General features: G+C 30.7%; 1 protein-coding gene across 1 annotated transcript in view; it reads right to left on the bottom strand.

The window, feature by feature from the left end:
• The window catches only part of LOC119599837 (myosin-I heavy chain), a 779,075-nt gene that overhangs the window by 598,415 nt on the left and 159,782 nt on the right, over positions 1-20,878 (bottom strand). Inside the window, exon 4 of the mRNA XM_037949747.1 lies at positions 3,297-3,543. Within this exon, the coding sequence (XP_037805675.1) occupies positions 3,297-3,543 (247 nt within the window). The remainder of the gene's footprint in view (positions 1-3,296; positions 3,544-20,878) is intronic.

Raw genomic sequence — 20,878 nt, 5'->3', positions numbered from 1 at the left:
GAGGGTATAATGATATCATGTTACAGAAACGATAAAACAGTGAATACTTATTGTGTTTTACTGATCGTTGCTTTGTTTGTATGTAATTCTTGCCCTCAATGTTCTGTTCAATTGTTACACTATCCACTTTAGGAAATAATTCAATGTAAGCAATTATATAGTATATAATCGAAGTATTGCCACATCCAATAATTGAAGTATTGCCACATCCAATTGGATTTTTTCAAATGTTAGCTTATTAAAATAAAATTATTTCTTTAATAAAAAATAAATTACTACAAAAAGATCTAAAACTTATAGCTAATGGTAAACAAATTTGCAGTTTAAAGTATTTTAGTAATGTTTTTTATAAGATAATAAAATAACTACTTAAAAAAATTAACACAATATTTAATTTAGCAAATATTTAAAAACTAAAGATATTAATTCGTTTATTAAATATTTAAATCAATACATTAAGAATTATAAATATGGCAACTCTCACACTCATTAGCATGCATGCCTTAAAAGTAGGGTTGCCAGATTCCAATTCGCAAAAAGCTGGACATTGGGTTTTAAAAAGCTCGACAAAACAAAAAAAGCTGAACATAAAAAAAAACTGAGAAAATGTTAATTTTGGTTTGTGTAAATAATTTCACAGTGATACACCAAAAAATTCAGGGGTTCTCATATACCAATTCCGTTTTGTTATAGCCCATAGAGTAAGAATATATTTTTAGTTTTCCCCGATCACTTCGTTAACTTAGTTTTTAAGAGCAAAAGATGTGAAAAGCGCCATTTTTGAAGTTTTAAATTTAAAAAATCATAAGTACGTAAGATGTTCGTAAAGAAATTGACTATCGATCGAAATAATAAGTCTTTTCGCGTACTTTCCTGTAAGAAATATCCAGTAACTTAATGATAGAGAGTAATTTTTAATTTATTCTCAATCAAAAAAATATCAAAAAAAGTACGCGAAAGCCAATTTAAAAAAAAAATTTGCAAGTTTTTGTTTATAAACAAAGTTTTTGCTGAAATCTCAATCGGTAACATAACACTAAAAAACAAATAATTGAAACTTTGATTTTTTTTCCTATAAATAAATGGATATTTAAAGTTAACAAAACATGTAGTATCATTAAAAATATATTATTGTTTTAAAACTTCATGATACTAACATATTATTAAAATAAAAATTTACACAAAATCGCTAAGAGAAAGACAAACAAAATTGTTTTAAAATCGCTAGATTGACAATATTTGTTATGATTTTTCACAACAAAAAAACTCTTTTAAAAACTAATTTATGATAAATAAAATTAAAATAAATCTAATTACAAATAATTTTTTAATATTCGTGTGTTATTAATTTATATATTTCTTTCAAAAAATGTAAAATTTACCAAATTTTCGATTTCTTTGGTTTGCTTACATATTCAAAAATCAAACATATGTTGTGAATATATGTTGGATATTTTTTACTGGGGAAAAAATATCCAGTAAAATCAAAAAATTCTCTATCAACGAACTGTCATTTTTATCGCTCTCTTGCTCTCACGTTGCAAGTTTTCAAAAGTACGCGAACGGAAACCAATAACAATTGTTGCAAATTGTTACAAATTATCGAGTACGCGAACAGACCTAATATTTATTACGACATCAGCTGTTCAAGTGTTGAGACATGTTGTCATTGATGATAGAAGAGGGAAATCATAACTTAGTTGTAGTTCTTTAAGCCAACAATAAGTTGATTTTTAACAATTTTTTTCTCAGATAAAGATTTTTCCGGTAATTTTAGGTTGATTGCGAAAACTAATTATGGTTTCTTTTAAAATAAAATCTAAAAATTCTAATTTTAACGTTTACAAATTTGTAAATAAAATCCCAGAAAATTTTTAAGCGATTATATTTTGAGGAAAAAACTCAAATCTAGGCATTATTGGATTAATGCATGAATATTTGACAATATTCCAATTGTCCAGCACTATTTTTAGGAAATTTGGAAATGCCCGTCTGTCAACCAAATGATGGACAAAATCATTTGATTCGGCTTTTTCAAAGTTTGTTGGTTAAATATAATGCCATAAAGTAATTAACCATGTAAATTATATTGATTAGTGTTATACTAATGCAAAATATATTCGCCGGCATTAAAATTAGTCAAATATCAAAGAAATTTATCAATATTTGCAAAAATTTATCAAAAATTACAAGGAAAATAAGTAAAAATAAGAAAATGTGTCATAGTGATGTATATTTTGTCGCAAAATATCCGTTATTCGGATACTTTTAATAATAATTAGAAATTATATGTTATATTTATACATCTGAACTAAATAGACATTTATTAAAGCCATATATATATTTATTTTTCTTAAAAGTTTGTTTTTATTGTCAAAAATCTATTATAAACAAAAATATGAAATTAAGAAAACCGAATCAACGAATATTTTATCCTAATTGTACGCAACACTAACACATAAAATGACAGCCATATTGTACAGTGCTGCCAACTTAAACATAAATCAGCACAATAGTTAATATACGTTTATTATTTGTTTATGAATATCACAATTTTATTAATGGTTTTTAAGGCTAAAGTGTGCTTTAACTATTGAGTGCATTAAAAGCAAAATAAGATTTTTTTATAAATACAAGCGATAAGATTTTACGGAGGGCATTTAAAAGAAAATTGAGAAAAAGGCATGCCTGGAAAGTCACATTCTAAAACAGGACTTGCTTGTTTTTTTTAATAATTTCAAAAAATGAACAGTCATACGACTGCCAAATTTTGCATCCATATTTTCACTCAATGTGTGATGGTTTTATTACATATTGCGTTTAGACGATCCCATCCATACTCTTCTACACAAAATTTTGGCAGATTATATTACTTGTGTGCTCGTGTAAAGGGGGCTTTAAAAATATTAAGGTTTGAAAGCATCACAACAAATAATGCGAAAATAGTCTTCCACTAAAAGGTAATTTAAGTCTTTATAGAAATTATAACAGCATCAAAACGCATACGACGAATAATAAGTGAGATATTCGTAAAAAAAATTTGTGACTTACGACCGCCAAACCTCGCTTTTCGCACACGATGTTTATGGTGACTTTTAATATCTTATTAATATAAAGAAAAGCTATGTGCCAATTTTCATTTAGCTATTTGGCTACTAGAGAAATAAAAATACGATTGAATAGAGCTTTACAGTGTCTATGTATATTAAAATTAAGTACAACAACCCATAAATTTTTCAAGGAAATACTTCGGTGGAAATCGTGTTATCTAAATTAAAAAAATTAAATATATTTACCTCATCGTCAAAATCTTGAACAAGATTATCCATTTTATCACTTAATTCGTCCAAAATCGGATTAGCAGAATTGTTCGATGTGACGTCGCTTAAAAAGGCAAATAAATTATCTAAATCAACAGATTCATTATTTAAGTTATCATTCGAGTCATGACTTTTTCCCGAAGGGGAAAGATTATTATTTGTCCTTAAACCATTAATTTGATCGGCCATATGAGACAGAGCTTTCATTTCTTCTTGGACCATTCTGAAAACATGAAAGTTATGAAAATTAGAAATGGAATGACAAAAATGTTATACATGATTAATATTGTTATAAATTTAACGTGTCTTATAAATAACGTGAACAGAAATTCAGCTTTTTAATATTTCAATCCCGCTTTTTAATAAAAGATCCCGTGTATCGGTGTTTTGAAAATTTGAATCTGAATTTCGTTTGTAGGTGGTTAAAGTTTCTCAACCCTAGCTCATTCGATACCCATATTGACGAAAATCATTCAGTAAAAATATTTAAATATATTTTAATATTCAGTTTCACTTTAAATGACCTCTAATGTGTATATTGTCTCATTCATGTCCAATAATTGCTGTCACACGGTGATATGTAGACTCTAACTTTTTTCAGTTCGATGTTTTAATTTAATGGTATAATAAAATCATGTTATTTTAAGTGACAAGTGAAAATGGATCTGTGACTTTTAACTTACATATAAAGCTGCGCCTTTTTGCTGAGTGAGTTACAAGAAAAATAAAATTTTTTATGACCAGAAAATATTTTAAGTCCCCGACCTACTGGAGAATTTTATTAATCCTCACTTAAGGTGACTGTGTTTGAATGCTAATTTTTTCGATTATGAATACAATCGCCTTGAAATGACGATATGCACTAATTTAATAATGCAATACTCGGCACTATTCAAAACAAATGAGTGTAACGAAAAATGATGCTTGTATTGCTTGTCTTCTGTAAATGTCAACGAATACTTAACGATTGGTATGAATGGTTTCAATTGAATAAGTTGTAAAAAAAAATTAACTTAACAATTTTTCTGTGTTTTTATACCCTACACCACTTTAGTGGGGAGGGTATATTGGATTTGTGCTGATGTTTGTAACATACAAAAATATTCGTCCTAGACCCACCTTAAAGTATATCAATCGGCTTAGAATCGTTTTCTTTTTTTTTTTTTTTTAGATAATTGGATGAAATTTGGCACGCACGTTTTATTTGACCCAAGGACGAAGCCTATTGAAAATGGTTAAAATCGGTCCATTATTTCACCTAGCCCCCATAGAACAGAACCCCCCGAAAAGGGCTTCTGAGCTCATAATTATGTTAAATATACAGATATGTATATCGATAAAATATGGCGCATGTCCAAAATTAACTTATAAGCACAAATATCGCGATGAAATTCAGCACAATAAAATATTATGTAAATATAAATATATTCACAAAATTTTATCGGGCTTGGTCCATATTTGCCCCTAGCCCCCATATAAAGCCTCTTTCAGAAAAATAGTTTTTCATCCATAAATTGCTTAAATGTATCGGAACAAGGGAATATTGAAGAAAAATGCTTTATTATGAAAAATAAATCACATTTAATATTCATAACTGGTGTAGGGTATCATATGGTCGGCTACGCCTGACTATACTTTCTTACTTGTTATTTATGGAATAAAGATTATACTTTCTAAAATTCATATAAATTTCGCAAACGTTTGCTGATTGTTTTGCTCATTATAAAGACTTTATTGAGTAAATTTAAAAGAATGTGCTTATAAAGGTTAACCGAAAAATCGGTTTTTAATACATATTTTGTTTTTTCGTGAAACGATTTTTTGAATATATTGATTTTCGGTTAATCTGATTATCCCTTTATTTGTGGCTTGGTTTATCGGTTTTAAATATTTGTAATTTTAAGTATAAATTTGCATGTTTTGTTTGGTTTTTTATTGTGATAAGTATTAGGCTTCAGTCAGAAAACATGAACAGAAGACGATTTTTAAATCATTATGACATTTATATATGATATTATATATAATATTATTTTTCTTGTTTATGAATATAATCCTAAACTTTTTGCATAAATGTTAAAAATATTTTATGCGTATTAAATGCAGATATAAACTAAAAAAATAAAAAACAGGTAGTAAAAACAGTATGATACACCATGAGTATATTTTAAAAATTATTTATTTTCCATAGAGAAACTTTTATGTTGAATATTTCTTTAATTCCAATGCATTTAAGCAATTCATTGATGAACAAAAAATGTCTAAAAGAGTCTCAGAGGGGAGATTCTTAAAGGTGGAAAATATATAGACATATTGTTTTAGCATAGAAACATTATGGATAGATTTTCAGTAAAATATTTATCGATATTTTCCTATTAAAATATATGATCTAGATTTAAGAAAATGCGGAGTTCTGTATAGAAAACTACTCAAGACATTTTTGCAGAAAACTTACAGACGATTTTTTTACTAGAAAACTGATCGATAGATCAGATACTCATAACATTTGGAGGATGGATGTATTGGTATATAAAAGCTAATTATGTTGAATTTCATCGCTGATCATAGTATTCTGATTATACATTTATTTACTGTTTTAAAATATTAAAATTTTTGTATATCAAAATTTTATTAAGTTTATTTTTGATTCATTAAATGGAGTTCGGAATAACGCCAAATAACAGGACTTAGGGATTGAAAACTACAGATTTTCTAGAGCCATTCATTTCTTAAAACAATTTATGTTAATTTTATCACAAATTTCATCATAATTTTTTGAAAACGACCTAATAAGGGAGATATGGCAAAATTTTATCTGAAATTTGAAACAAAGAAATAGTTTATGATGAATTATATCTAATAGTCACCTGAAATGCAAAGAGGCATAATAACCAACATATTGAAAATCAACTTTTTGATTAAAAATGGTCCTCTGCATCAAAATGCATATTGTCGCAAAATTTTTAGAACTCTATTGTCAAAAACAGGCCCATATTAACCCTTTATTTCCTGGCGTTGCCATATGGCAACGCATCGATACTATTAACTTTAAATAGACATTAAACACAATCTGTATTATCCAATCAATTCAGTATAGAGTCTACTTACTAGCATGAAAGAAAAAGTTTTTAATTTTTTTCAAGACGTGGTTTAGATAGGCTTTTTTAATAAAGATGATTTTTAGTCTGTATTCATGTGTTGCCACATGGCAACGCCAGGCACTACACCATGTTTTGTTTTTAATATGAAGAAAAATTTTAAATTCGCAAATTGAGGAATATTTTTAATTTTTTTACAAATATTACACAACATTCACTTAAAATATGTAATTTCATTTGAATATTGTTGTAAATTTAATAAACATAAGTAAAAAATCCAAATTTGCTCTTGCGGGAAGAGGATAATTTTTTTGAAAATAGCTATTAGTTATTTAAGGTGCCTAGATACGAAATTAATACCAAAATAAATGACGAAATCAACGAAAAATTATTGCCCGGTCATAAAGGGTTAATATTATATGATTATGGGTACTTCAAACGGGGGTAAATTTGTTTACAATTGCTATTCATATAACCAACGAATTTTTGAACTTTAAAATTATTTTCAGCAGTTTTCCGATTTGCATTGGATCGATTTTAACCATTATATATAGCAAATTTAGTCGAATAATTTCAATCCATGAAATTAGGTACAAGATATAAAACTTTTTTGTTGCTAAGTCGTTTGGGTTTTACAAAATTCATATCTTCAAGAACGTTTCCCTACATAAATTAAAAAAGAATCTCAAGAAATAAATGTATCATAAAACTGCGAAAAGTGTTGTTAAAGCTGTGATACATGGTTGTCAGATCTTACAAAGCTGGGTGAAAAATGTTCAGAAAATGCTAACAATTGTAAATTGAGATGGACAATAGACTGCCGATATTGTTAGATCTAATAACCGTGTATACATAGGCGACAAAATACATTAATAAATAAGTCATACTTTTCTCAAAAAAAAAAAAAAAGTTTTATATGATTTTTGAAATTTGGTAGGTTTTAAACGATTTTGGTAGTTTTTTGACAAAAATTTGGTAGGATTAAAACTTGGTCAGTGGCAACGCTGATGTTTATGAAGATTTTCGCTCTTAACAAGAGCGTAAAAAATACAAAAATGTTATTTAGTTGCTTGAAAGCATTCAACAAAGTAGGTTGATGTTGCTTTGTTCCAGAAATTACATTACTATGCATAAATATTTCTTGTCAGTTTCGATTTAGATAGGTTTAAATTTCTCGAGCAATTTTCTACATGATTTCATGAAATTTTTGCACATTTTATTTTTTATCAAAAGGACGAAGCTTATTATGGTTGAAATCTATCAGAGTAGCACTTTGAGGCTCATAATATGTTAACTATTCTAGTATTTCTACAAAAATCAATATAACTATATTTTGTATTATCCTAAATAACACTTCCGATTTATGTAATGATCTCTAGGATGCATGTACCAGATAAATATGAACTAAATCAGTTTAATTGATGTTAATCTAACTTAATATTATTTTCACATTGGCGCATGAATGAGTTGATTTAAAATGTTTTGGTGTAGGGTATACATAACGGTTTTTTCATACTCGGTTAACCGACATACCGGTTTTTTAGAAATAGCCAATTTTTGGTTAACCGACAAACCAGTTTCTCCAAAAGTCGTTTTTTATAAACTCTAAAGGGGGTTATCTTTAATACAAAATCGAATTTGTTGTCAAACTGTATTGAACAATTTTCATGTATTATGAAACCTATTTTTATACCCTCCACCACTATCAGTTGTGATAGAGGGTATATATAACTTTGTCATTCCGTGTGTAACACCAAGAAATATTTATCTGAGACCCAACAAAGTATATATATTCTGGGTCCTTATCAAATTCTGGGTCCTCAACCAAATTTGCCAGAAATATTTGCTATTACCCTAAGCAGTTTGGTATTGAAAATCAGCAAAATCGCTTCACGACGTAAAAAGTCATGACTAAAAATTTCAGACTACCTCGAAAAAAATTATGTTTTTTCCCTAATTCTTAAGTACTTTTCTCAGAAATCACCAAAGATATTTCGATGAATTTTGCCACACTTTATTTTTTTCTGGCAGGGATCAAATATGTTCAAAATCATAACAATTGATCCAATATTTCACAACTCCCTCAAATACATTGATATCAACACAAAATTTTGTACATACATTCTTCTAAAAACTTTATAGATAAATTATGTTGCAAAATATTTAAAGAAATCTTTTAAAATAAAAATTTAAATGTAATAATTTTTTTCAATATTTTTAAATCCGACTTTTTGCAACTATGTTGACTTGAGAATTCTACTAATACATTCATAGAGTTAGGTACCGACTCACAGTAGACATAGGTACTTTTTGACAGCGTTTCACTTCTTGATGTTCAGTGTAGGTATATTTTAAAAAAATTTTAAAAGCTACAAAATGTTTTAGTTTTTGGGACTACAATACATATTCAAATAATACTTTGTATTAATACAAAATAATATAATATGAAGTACCTTTAAGTAGTAGCAATTAAAAACAATAAAAACTAGTAATAAATTATAGTATAGTGATTTATTTTTCATAATAAAGCATTTATCTTCAATATTACCTTGTTCCAGGCATGGGGGGTAATGATTACACAAAGTAATTTATTACATGGCCAATTACAATTACTTGTAATGTGTAATTTAGTAATAACCAATTACAAATGGTAGGTAGGTAGGTCGATAGGAGGATGTATATTACATCAAATCCGAAGAAATACACCTAGGCCACTATCGGGCCTGTTGTGCGCTACTTATCATGAAAAAAAAATAACTGAAAGAATTATTTTTCAGTGCTCAGAAACTCAGTTTCCTGAACGCGATTCCTAAGAATCTTCCAATCAGTGTTAGTCAGGAATGTTATTTCCGGAATAACACCACTTTCAAGATACTTGGATTTAACTTCGACGAATGCCTGGCAGTGGCAAAGAAAGTGCTCCAGAGTTTCACTGTCCTCTCCACATGCTCTACATTCGTCTGAATCCGCACGTCCAATTTTGCATAGATGTGCTCGTAGTCCTGTGTGTCCACTCAGAATACGTACCATCATACTAACCTCAGACTTGCTCATTTTGAGGAGATTTTTCGTCTTGCTCTCATCAGGGTCACCCCATAGGATCTTCGTGATTCTACCCACTGTTTCATTATTCCAAGAGGCCTTATGGGATTCTCTCACCCATATTTTTAGTTCAGCTTTTGTTGCGTCGAATGGTTTTGCGTTTGTCAGGTTAACTGCCTCGAGCTCTCTTCCCTTTAAAGCTATTACATTCGCCCTTTCGTTACCGACTACTCTCGAGTGGGCTGGTACCCATATGATGTGAACCTTACCTCTGGGAGAGTATTCAGTTAAAGCTTTCTTACAATCCAATACGGTCTTAGATTTAGTTCTAAGTTGGTTGAAGTAGTACACATGGCACCACTTATACCTAAGCAACATGTGCGCTGAACTCCCTGTAGTAGTATGATATTGCACTTTTTGTCTAAAGCAGTCCACCAGATTATTGAAGCATAAGCTAGAATTGGTCTAATTACACTTTTATAAAGCCAATTTGTCATGTTAGGACTAAGTACCTAAGTACTTAACTTTGCCTGTCACTGGTATCTTCTTGCCCAGGAAGCAAGGTTCAGTGTACGTAGAAATTTTTGTCTTTCTTGTGAAAAGGCAGATTTCCGTTTTTGCCGGGTTAACATTGAGGCCTCTCGGTTGAGCCCAGCTCAAGGTCGTATTCAGAGCCTCCTCAGCTCTTCTACGCAAGTAATTTGGACCCTTTCCCTTTAAAAGTATTACGACATCGTCTGCATAGCAGACAGGTCTAAGTCCTTTCTCAGTTAGGGTCCTTAGGAGGCTATTAATCGTGGTAACCCAGAGTAAAGGTGATAAAATGCCACCCTGTGGTATACCGCGAAATACCTTGTTCCTGATAGTTATATCGTACATCTCGCAGCTTATCCATCTGTTCCTTAGCATGTGGTTGATCCAGTTACGGAGCACCCGGTCAACATACAACTGGTCTAGGGATTGGATAAGAGTATCAGTGTGCACGTTATTGAAGGCGCCTTCGATGTCAATGCATAGCGCCAGTGTATACAGTTTGCTATCAAAGGATGCACCTATGTAGTGGACAACTTCGTTTAAAGCGGTTTCCACCGATCGTCCCTTTACATAAGCATGCTTCTTAAATTTTAGGTTTTTGTCGGGTATACTGCATTTCACCATACTATCAACTATCCGTTCCAAGGTTTTAAGTAGGAAGGACGTAAGACTTATCGGTCGATAAGACTTAGGTGTCGAATAGCTAGGTTTCCCTGGATTAGATATAAATATTACCCTTGCATCCTGCCATTTAATGGGTGTATATGTGAATTTTAAGCATGCAATGAATATCTGAGACAGATGTACTGAAACCAGTCCCGCCTCCATCAATTACAAATACTTGTAATTGTAATTCAAAATTTTCCAATTACAATTACTTGTAAGGTGTAATTGACCAATAACCAATTACCAAATAACAATGACCAATTACAAGTAATTATAATGGAAGTTTCCAATTAAAATTACTTGTAATACATTAAGGTATTACTAATTACAAATTACATGTAATTATAAGGAACAAAATTCACAGTTACAAATAATTGTAATTGAAATTTCCTCAATTACAAGTAATTGGCAAAACTTCAATTACCATTACAAGTAATTGTAATTGTCAAAACTTCAATTACAATTACAAATAATTGTAATTGTCAAAACTTCAATTACAATTACAAGTAATTGTAATTGGTAAAGCTTCAATTACAATTACTTCAAATGTAATTGTAATTGAAAATGTAGTCATTACCCCCCAACCCTGCCTTGTTCCGATACATTTAAGAAATTTATGGTTAAAAAACAAATTTTCTGAAAGAGGCTTTATATGGGGGGCTAGGGGCAAATATTGCCCAAACCCGATAAAGTTTTGTGAATGTATTTATATTTATATAATATTTATTTGTGCAGAATTTCATAGCTATATATGTGTTCATAAGTTAATTTTGGGCATTCAAGTAATTTTTTGAAGGGGACTTTGTATGGGAGCTAGGGTCAAATGAGGCACGATCTTTGTGAAATTTAGCGAGGTCATCAAGACTTGTATAAAACTTAGTTGTGCTGCTTTTTATCGATATACCGGTATATTTAACATAATTATGAGCTCAGAAGCCCTTTTCGGGGTGTTCTGTTGTATGGGGGCTAGGTGAAATAATGGACCGATTTTAACCATTTTCAATAGGCTTCGTCCTTGGGCCTATACATTGCGCACAAGGTTTACATGGACATGGACGGACATAGCTTAATCGACTCAGAAAACGATTCTAAGTCGATTGGTATACTCTAAGGTGGGTGTAGGACGAATATTTTTGTATGTTACAAACATCAGCACAAACCCAATATACCCTCCCCACTAAAGTGGTGTAGGGTATAATAAATTGAAATCAAACAAACTAAATGAATTTTTCATTAAATACTTTTCTGCTTTTGTTTTCTCACTTCAAAAGTATTTGTTTTTGTTTTGCTCATGTACATTAGTATTGTACATTATATAAACGTTTGCGAAAGGTTTCGTTTGATTTCATACTCTGTAACGAATACCGGACGAATGGTGTGAATGTTTTTAGTTTTTTCATGTGGCATTGAGTTATTTCGTTGCTTGATGTATAAAGTCATATGAAAAGAGATTGAGATAAAGGCAATGCACATTTGTATTATTGTTGAGTAAAGACAATTCAAAAGCAATGAATTTGCGAATAGTCATAAAACGTGAATGGTTTCACTCTGTTCTCTGGTACCCACTAATATTTAACAATAAGGAGAACTAAGCAGTTCCGCTGTGCTCCCATTTTGATTTGTTTTATTATATCCTACACCACTATAGTGGGGAGGGTATTATACGTTTGTGCTGATGTTTGTAACACACAAAAATATTGGTCCTACACCCACCTTTAAGTATACCGATCGTCTCAGAATCATATTTTGAGTCGATTAAGTCCATTATTTCACCTAGCCCCCATACAACCGTACCTCCCGATTTGCCATAATTACGTCAAATATACTATTATCTCTCTAAAAATTGGCACAAATAAGTTTTATATAAGTATAAATGACACTGCAGATTTTCGTAATGATCGGCCCTTATTTGACCCTAGCCCCCATACAAACCCCCCTTCAAAAAATGTCTTAAACGTCTAAAATTGACTTGTAACCATTTGTATCGCAATGAAACTCAACATAATTAACTATTATTTAAAAATATATCCTTTTCGCAAATTTAATGAGGATCGGCCCATGTTTGACCTATACTTCTACTATATAAAGCTTCATTTAGAAAATTTGTTTTTTATCAATAAATTGCTTAAATACTTTGGAATTAAGGTAAAATTCAACATAAAAGTTTCTTTGTGAAAAATAAAAATTTTTTAAATATACTCATGGTGTAGGGTATTATATGGTCGGCCATGCCCGAATATACATTCCTACTTGTTTTTCTAACTAATATTTCAGAGTTATTTTATCAAATTTTCCGGATTATTCAGCTGTATAAAAAGTTTTATTTATACTGATTTTTTAAAAGTCGAAGCGAAGGATTGCAACCTCAAATTCTAAACTGGCATTAGACTTTTTCTGTCACATTAGGTTTTCGTGTCATGATTTGCCAAAATTTACGCGAATGTTATACAGAATTTTATATAATTACACCGTACAACAAATTGAGAAAAATTGTTGCACGCATGAGCAAGACCATATACGTTAGAAACTACATACTTGATATAGTTGTACTACATTTTCGGTTTTTATACCATACACCACTTTAGTGGTGAGGCTATATGTGCTGATGTTTGTAACACACTATAATATTGGTCCTAAAGTATACCAATCGGCTTAGCATTATTTTCTTAGCCGATTTAGCTATGTCCGTCCATGTAAACCTTGTAATCAAACTACAAGTCACAATTTTGAAGATAATTCAATGAAATGTGGCACATGATCTTCTATGGTATCGGAGACAAAGCCTATTGAAAATGGTTAACATCGGTCCATTATTTCACCTAGCCCCCATACAACTGAACCCGACGAATAGGGATTTTAAGTTCATAATTATGTTTAATATACTCGTATCTCGACAAAAAGCTGCAAAACCAAGTTCTATACTAGCCTTGATGACTCTCATGAATTTTATAACTACAGGGTCTCATTTGACCATAGCCCCTATACAAATCCCCCTTCAAAATTTGACTTAAATGTCCAGAATTTTGTTCAACCATTTTTGCGAATAAAATTGTTTTAAAATGTTAGAATAAAAAACCAAAAAAATGTCCTTTAAAACTTTAATCCTGTAATATCCTTATTTTCTATAGTCAGTTTTTTTTAGAAAACAAAATATATATGGGCAATTCCATACGATTGTATGTGACGTTCGTACGCCTTCAGAGTGGTATAGATTTGGTAAAAATAGGAGTACTTGGAAAACAATTTTGTCGTTGTGCTCCATTCAGAGAATACTATATTTGCAAAAGGAATCATCCCATTCGGAAACTTGTTTTCCAAAATATGGATTAAAATATGGCGATATCACACGTGACGAAAAACGGAAGTATTGTTAAAGTACATTTAAATATTTACGAAAATCTGCGAATTCTGTAGGTGTATCTTTATTGTTTTAATTTCTTACCCTATGTGACATATTTTTCATTTGTAATCCATAATTGTTAAATAAAAAAAAATAATATAATTTTATAAGGAACATTTTTGAATATCGTACGTGACACATCGTATGTGACAGATTTTTCTCCTGAATTTTTTTAGGTTATAAAATATATATTTTGGAAATATATGCACACACACACCTCAACAAATAAAAAGGAGTAGAAAGAGCAGTCGGACATGGCCGACCCACATACATGTTTAAGCAATTTATAGATAAAAATAAAAAACAGAAGTTTTATGGCGACTGGGGTCAAATATGGACCGATTCTCATAAAATTTTGGGGTGGGATTTTTATTAATATAAAACTTATTTAAGCCAAATTTTATTATAATGCTAATGCTTATAAGTGAGTTACGGACGTTTAAGTGTTTTTCTGATATTAAACTTTGAATGGAACTAGGGTCAAATGAGTCCAATCGTTATGAAAATCGGCACAATGGTTTAGGCTTATATATATTTTAGATATGCCGATTTTGGAAGGGATAGTATTATAATTAAAAAATTATGAGCTAAAAAGTGATATTTGCGAGTCCGTTTGTATGGAGCGATTTGCCGATTTCATAAATTTTTAACTGGCTTCGTCTTTGGTGCTACAAAAGATCATATACCAATTTTTGTTGAATTATCTTCAAAAATGCAAAAATTATAGGGGTTTTATTGTTTCAGTCTTAAAATATATAAAATTTTATTTCGTATGATTACGACGATTTAGTGATTAAGGCGTTGATATTAAAACATGCATGTTCCGAACTCTAAAATCCTCTTTAGGATAAAATAATAAGCGCGATATTTTTATAAATATAAATTATAATAATAAGATATGGCTTTAACTTCCATTATTGACTTATAAACATTAATATCACGATGAAAAGCTACATCAATAACTTTTATATATGTAGACATAAATCGCTCCTCCTAATTTTATAATAATCGGCCCGTATTTGACCCTAGCCCACATATGAAGCCACTTTCATATTTTTTGTTTTTCTTTAATATATCGCATTTGAAATAAAATTCAACACAATTTTGTACTAAAAAAATCACATTTTTAATGAATCCACAACTGGTGTAAGGTGTCATATGTTCGGCCCAGCCCGGCAATACTTTCCTACTTATTATATGTACTTATGTATATCGTGGTTTACTAATAGCACTTGATATACCTTCGCCCTTTTAATGAAAAATATACATATGGAAAATTTAGATTTTGGGTTTCAAAAAAATTATGAAATTTTTTTAATAGCACCTCAACGATAATACAATAATCTTCTTGTGAATAATAATAATTTTTAGCAAAAGCCGCCAAAGTTATAGCGGTTTAAAGTCAACAGTTTAAAAAAAATTACCTAAATTACGTTTCTACCTCAAACTCAAAAATATAAGCGTGGATATAACCCACAACGAAAGACCCAAAATACAAATTAATTTAACCCAAATATTTTAAATATTCGTGGATAAGTTCGCTTTTTAAGAGTTTTTTCAATCTCTTCAAAAATTATTTTTTATAAAAGTAGGTACACATTTTTTATAGACTATTTAACATTATCAATTAATACATTAATTTACAATCAATAAAAAATATGCATTTATGTATGATAACGACACGAGTTTGTAGGCAAAGGGGGTAAAGAAGAAAGGTAAGTAGCAAAAGACACACGAATCGTAATTTGAGCAACAGAGATACAAGCCGAGACGGCTCAAATCGGCGGCGGCTGGCCGCCGGTAATATTTTGCAAGCCGCGCCGCCGCCGACTTCTTTCGGCTCAAAAGCTAAGCCGGCTTAAACGTAGCCGCTGATAAAGATTAGAATCACACATGTATTTCAGAACATAATTTCACCAGATTGAACGGAGTTGCCACTATTTTAAATTCTTATGGCAAATTGAAAAGAGTTGCCACACAATATTGTGCTAATATTAAAATAGTGAAAACTACTATAAATGTCCATTTTCTGCAGAAAAAAACTTATATAGAGACAGGTTTCTATGTAACAGACTATTATACAATATAATAAACCTTATAAGGTCAATTTCTAAAGAAAAAGTTAAATTGAGCCGACAATTTAGCCGCCGCCGATATTTCCTGTAATAAGCCGCCGCCGCCGATCCAAAATGGTTGCGCCGCCGATCATTCCCCATCGGCTTGTATCTCTGTTGAGCGATCGTATTTTTGGCAGTTGCTTTACTTTTATTCTGTACTCAAAGAGTGAAGATCGTGTGCGATCACTCGAATGCATGATTCAGTGTTACCTCTTGCAATACTTTATTTATATTACATTTATTCCAAGAATAATAAATATTTGCTTGTTAAATTTTAGTTATTTTTATAAAAAATATAAATAATCAAATAAATAACTATAAAAATAACAATATTTCTCAGCTAAACTCATATTTTAATATCAATTGGTCGTTATTTCTCTAAATTTGAATAAATTATTAAAGTATATAGTATACAAATATTTAAAAAATAAACATTTATATTATTTAACAAAATAATAGAAACAACATTTAAGAATCATAAATATGGCAACACTAACAAAAACATGTCGCACGCCTTTTGAGTCTCCATCTAAACCAATGGTGGCCAGAAGAGAATGTTTAAACGCATAAATGTAGTGTAAATATAAAGATAACATAAAGAAAATATGTGTGCTTTTGCACTGAAAAAAAGTATATGTTTGTAATTATTTGTGTTAATTCATATTATTAGTATTATTATGACTAACGGAGGGAATGTATGTATTGTATATTGTTGATGAAATATGTATGATGCCACTTTGGCTGTATGGTTCTGGTCTTATGTATGTGCTGTAGGTCATAGTATGTATGGACTGTCTGTTACTTTATGGATGTATGTATGTATGTATGTAGTTGTATGAGTATGTATGTCTGTATTAATGTCTGTCTGTCTGTCCTGTCATGTCTGTATGTCTGTCTGTATGTATGTCTGTATGTAGTACTGTATGTATGTATGTCTGTCTGTCTGTCTGTCTGTCTGTCTGTCTGTCTGTCTGTCTGTCTGTATGTCTGTCTGTCTGTCTGTCTGTCTGTCTGTCTCTGTCTGTCTGTCTGTCTGTCTGTCTGTCTGTCTGTCTGTCTGTCTGTCTGTCTGTCTGTCTGTCTGTCTGTTCTGTCTGTCTGTCTGTCTGTCTGTCTGTCTGTCTGTCTGTCTGTCTGTCTGTCTGTCTGTCTGTCCTGTCTGTCTGTCTGTCTGTCTGTCTGTTCTGTCTGTCTTCTTTTGTCGTTTTGGCCCCCCTTGCTCTCCCTTCCTTCTTTCCGCTGGGCTTTCCCCCGCCTGGCGCCCCCCCTGCGCCCTGTCCCCTCCGCTACCGTGCTCTCCCCACTTCTCCTCCCCCCCCCCTCCGCCCTCCCCCCCTCTTCCCTCCCCCTTGCCCTTCCCCTCGTCACCCTTGCCCTCCTCTCCTCACCCCTCCCCTCAGTCCCTTCCTCTTTTACCTATTTTATGCTTGTTTGTTTTCTGTTTAATTACAATAACAAACATAAATAATTTGTTCACTTGTCAAGTTGAATAATAGAATTGCCATCTGATTCATCCTTTTTCTACACTGAACAAAATATTATATTATTAATTTAAAAAAATGGCTTGCTTATTGAAAAATTGTAATATAAAAAGTGAAGATGAAAGAATGATTGTTTGTTGGTTGTGTCATGAATGTTGTCACTTTAAATGTAGTGGTCTATCAGGGCTCGTTGCTGAAGCCGTATCTAAAAATAAAGGTCTTCATTGGTGTTGCGAAAACTGTAGAAAATTCGGTGTAAATTATTACCGTTTTTTCAAGAGACTAAAAACAAATTCACCGAACTTCATGAAGAGGCAATTAAATTGAATGACCGCATTTCGGTATATGGAAAATTGTGAATAAAGAAAAACGTGACGACCAAGCATATGTTTCTGCACCTCCATGTAACTCTGCATCCGATTGTAATGCTCCATCCTCCAATACTACTGAATTAAATAGTAATAATTTTTATCATTCAAAAAAGACAATTTTCATTTCTCGCTTAGCAAGTGATACAATACCGGAATCTGTTGATTTCTATATAAGAAATATTATTGGTAATGATGCGGATATATCAATACAAAAATTTAATTTTTCTCAACCTAGATCTATTTCATCATTTAAAATTACGATTTCTATGGACATTTTTGAAACTCTACTTAATCCGAATTTCTAGCCAACTAATACTCTAGTTCGGGAATATATCTACAGAGCTAGACCCCAAAGTATTGCCGTACTTCCACAGCGTGAATCTTTTGTTCCAAAAAACTAACTGATGAATACATGTCTATCGCTTATCAAAATGTTCGTGGCTTGAGAACAAAACTAACAACATTATACATGAATAGTTTTAACATCGATCAACAAGTATTAGTATTTACGGAGACATCGCTAAATGATAATTTTTTAAATACTGAAATATTTTGCAACAAATTCAATATTTTTCGTCGTGATCGTGGCAACAAATATACAGGAGGGGTGTCCTAATTGCTATTTCGTGCAATTTACCCTCTGAGCTTGTAGTAATAGATTCACCTAATGATATAGAATTTATAGCTGTTTCAATAATAATGAATGGTCGTCGAATTTTTATTACTTGTTCATATATTCCGCCATATTCTCCACAAGCTGTGTACGTAAAACATGCAGAAGTACTGTAGCTCATTTTTCAAAAAACGGTGATCTTATTTTTGTCCTTGGAGATTTTAATCTACCTCCAATTCAATGGAAATTCTTACCAGATGAAGGTTATTTTATTCAAATGAAGCAGAATTCCAAGTTTTTTCATTTCAGCACACCAACTATAAAATGTTAAATGAACTCCTAATTAATACGAATTGGTACTCCTTATTTTCATGCTATTCTAATGTGATATCTAGACAGTTATCCGGTCCACCATGGAATAATAAACATCTGGCTCGTGTGAAAAATAAGAAGAATAAATACTATAAAATATTTAAACAATCTGGTTGTTATATTGATTATATATGATATTCTGTTACCCGTGCAGAATACACAATACTTAATAAATCATGTTATGATACATATGTAAATACAATAAAGTTAAACTTTAAGCGTAATCCGAAATCGTTTTTCAAATTCGTTAATTCCAAGAAAAAAGTAACTGGTTTCCCATCATCCATGAAATTTCAGCAGATTGAATCTAGCATTATAAGCAATTTATTTGCCAACTTCTTTTCAACTACTTATTCGGATGCAACTTATAATGATTCTATCGATTATCCCTTTAATATAAATATAAATTCCACAGTGTCAATACCTTTAATTAACATTCCTACGATTTTTATGGAATTAAGAAAACTAAAGTTCTCCTATAACTTTGCACCTGACAACATTCCTAGTATCATTTTAATTAATTGTGTCGACGCCATATCTGTTCCACTATCATACTTATTTAATAAATCGATTAAATGTGGTTATTTTCCTGACGTTTGGAAGGATTCATTCATTATTGCTTTGTTCAAATCAGGAAATAAATCCGATGTTACAAATTATCGTGGTATTACAAAACTAAGAATAATTCCCAAATTATTTAAGAAAATTATTACGGATTATTTATGTTATCAAGTTTCTAACTTGATATCTCCTTATCAGCATGGTTTTAGAAAGAAGTGTTCCACTACAACAAATCTGCTTCATCTTTCAACAGTTGTTTATCGTGGATTTTTCATCAGCAACAAACAGACGTTATTTTCTGGTGTACCTCAGGGTAGCCATCTTGAACCACTTCTGTTTTCTTTGTTTATTAACGACTTACCAGATATGATGCACTATTCCAATATTCTAATGTACGCTGATGACGTAAACATTTTCCTAAGTTATCGCCAAATATCCGATCAGAAACTTCTTCAAATGACCTAAATTCGTTTTTTTATGGTGCAATATAAATCTAATGCAGCTAAATCTCAAAAAATGTAAATACATGAGATTTGTAAGAAATAATCCAATTCCTGCCAACAATATTTTTGATGGATATGAGCTTGAGCTTGTATTTTTATAAAAAATATAAATAATCAAATAAATAACTATAAAAATAACAATATTTCTCAGCTAAACTCATATTTTAATATCAATTGGTCGTTATTTCTCTAAATTTGAATAAATTATTAAAGTATATAGTATACAAATATTTAAAAAATAAACATTTATATTATTTAACAAAATAATAGAAACAACATTTAAGAATCATAAATATGGCAACACTAACAAAAACATGTCGCACGCCTTTTGAGTCTCCATCTAAACCAATGGTGGCCAGAAAGAGAATGTTTAAAACGCATATATGTAGTGTAAAATATAAAAGATAACATAAAAGAAAATATGTGTGCTTTGCACTGAAAAAAATTATATGTTTGTAATTATTTGTGTTATTCATATTATTAGTATTATATATGAATAACGGAGGGAATGTATGTATTGTTATATTGTTGATGAAAATATGTATTGATGCACATTTGATGTATGTATGTATGTATGTATGTATGTATGTATGTATGTATGTATGTATGTATGTATGTATGTATGTATGTATGTATGTATGTATGTATGTATGTATGTATGTATGTATGTATGTATGTATGTATGTATGTATGTATGTATGTATGTATGTATGTATGTATGTATGTATGTATGTATGTATGTATGTATGTATGTATGTATGTTTGGCCACCATTGATCTAAACGTTAATTATTTTACGATGGG

The sequence above is a fragment of the Lucilia sericata genome, unplaced genomic scaffold (genome assembly GCF_015586225.1).
Source record: "Lucilia sericata isolate MDLA Ls3-8-SP2 unplaced genomic scaffold, ASM1558622v1 Contig000090F_arrow, whole genome shotgun sequence".
Classification (NCBI taxonomy): domain Eukaryota; kingdom Metazoa; phylum Arthropoda; class Insecta; order Diptera; family Calliphoridae; genus Lucilia; species Lucilia sericata.
This window is presented reverse-complemented; position numbering and strand designations above follow the sequence as displayed.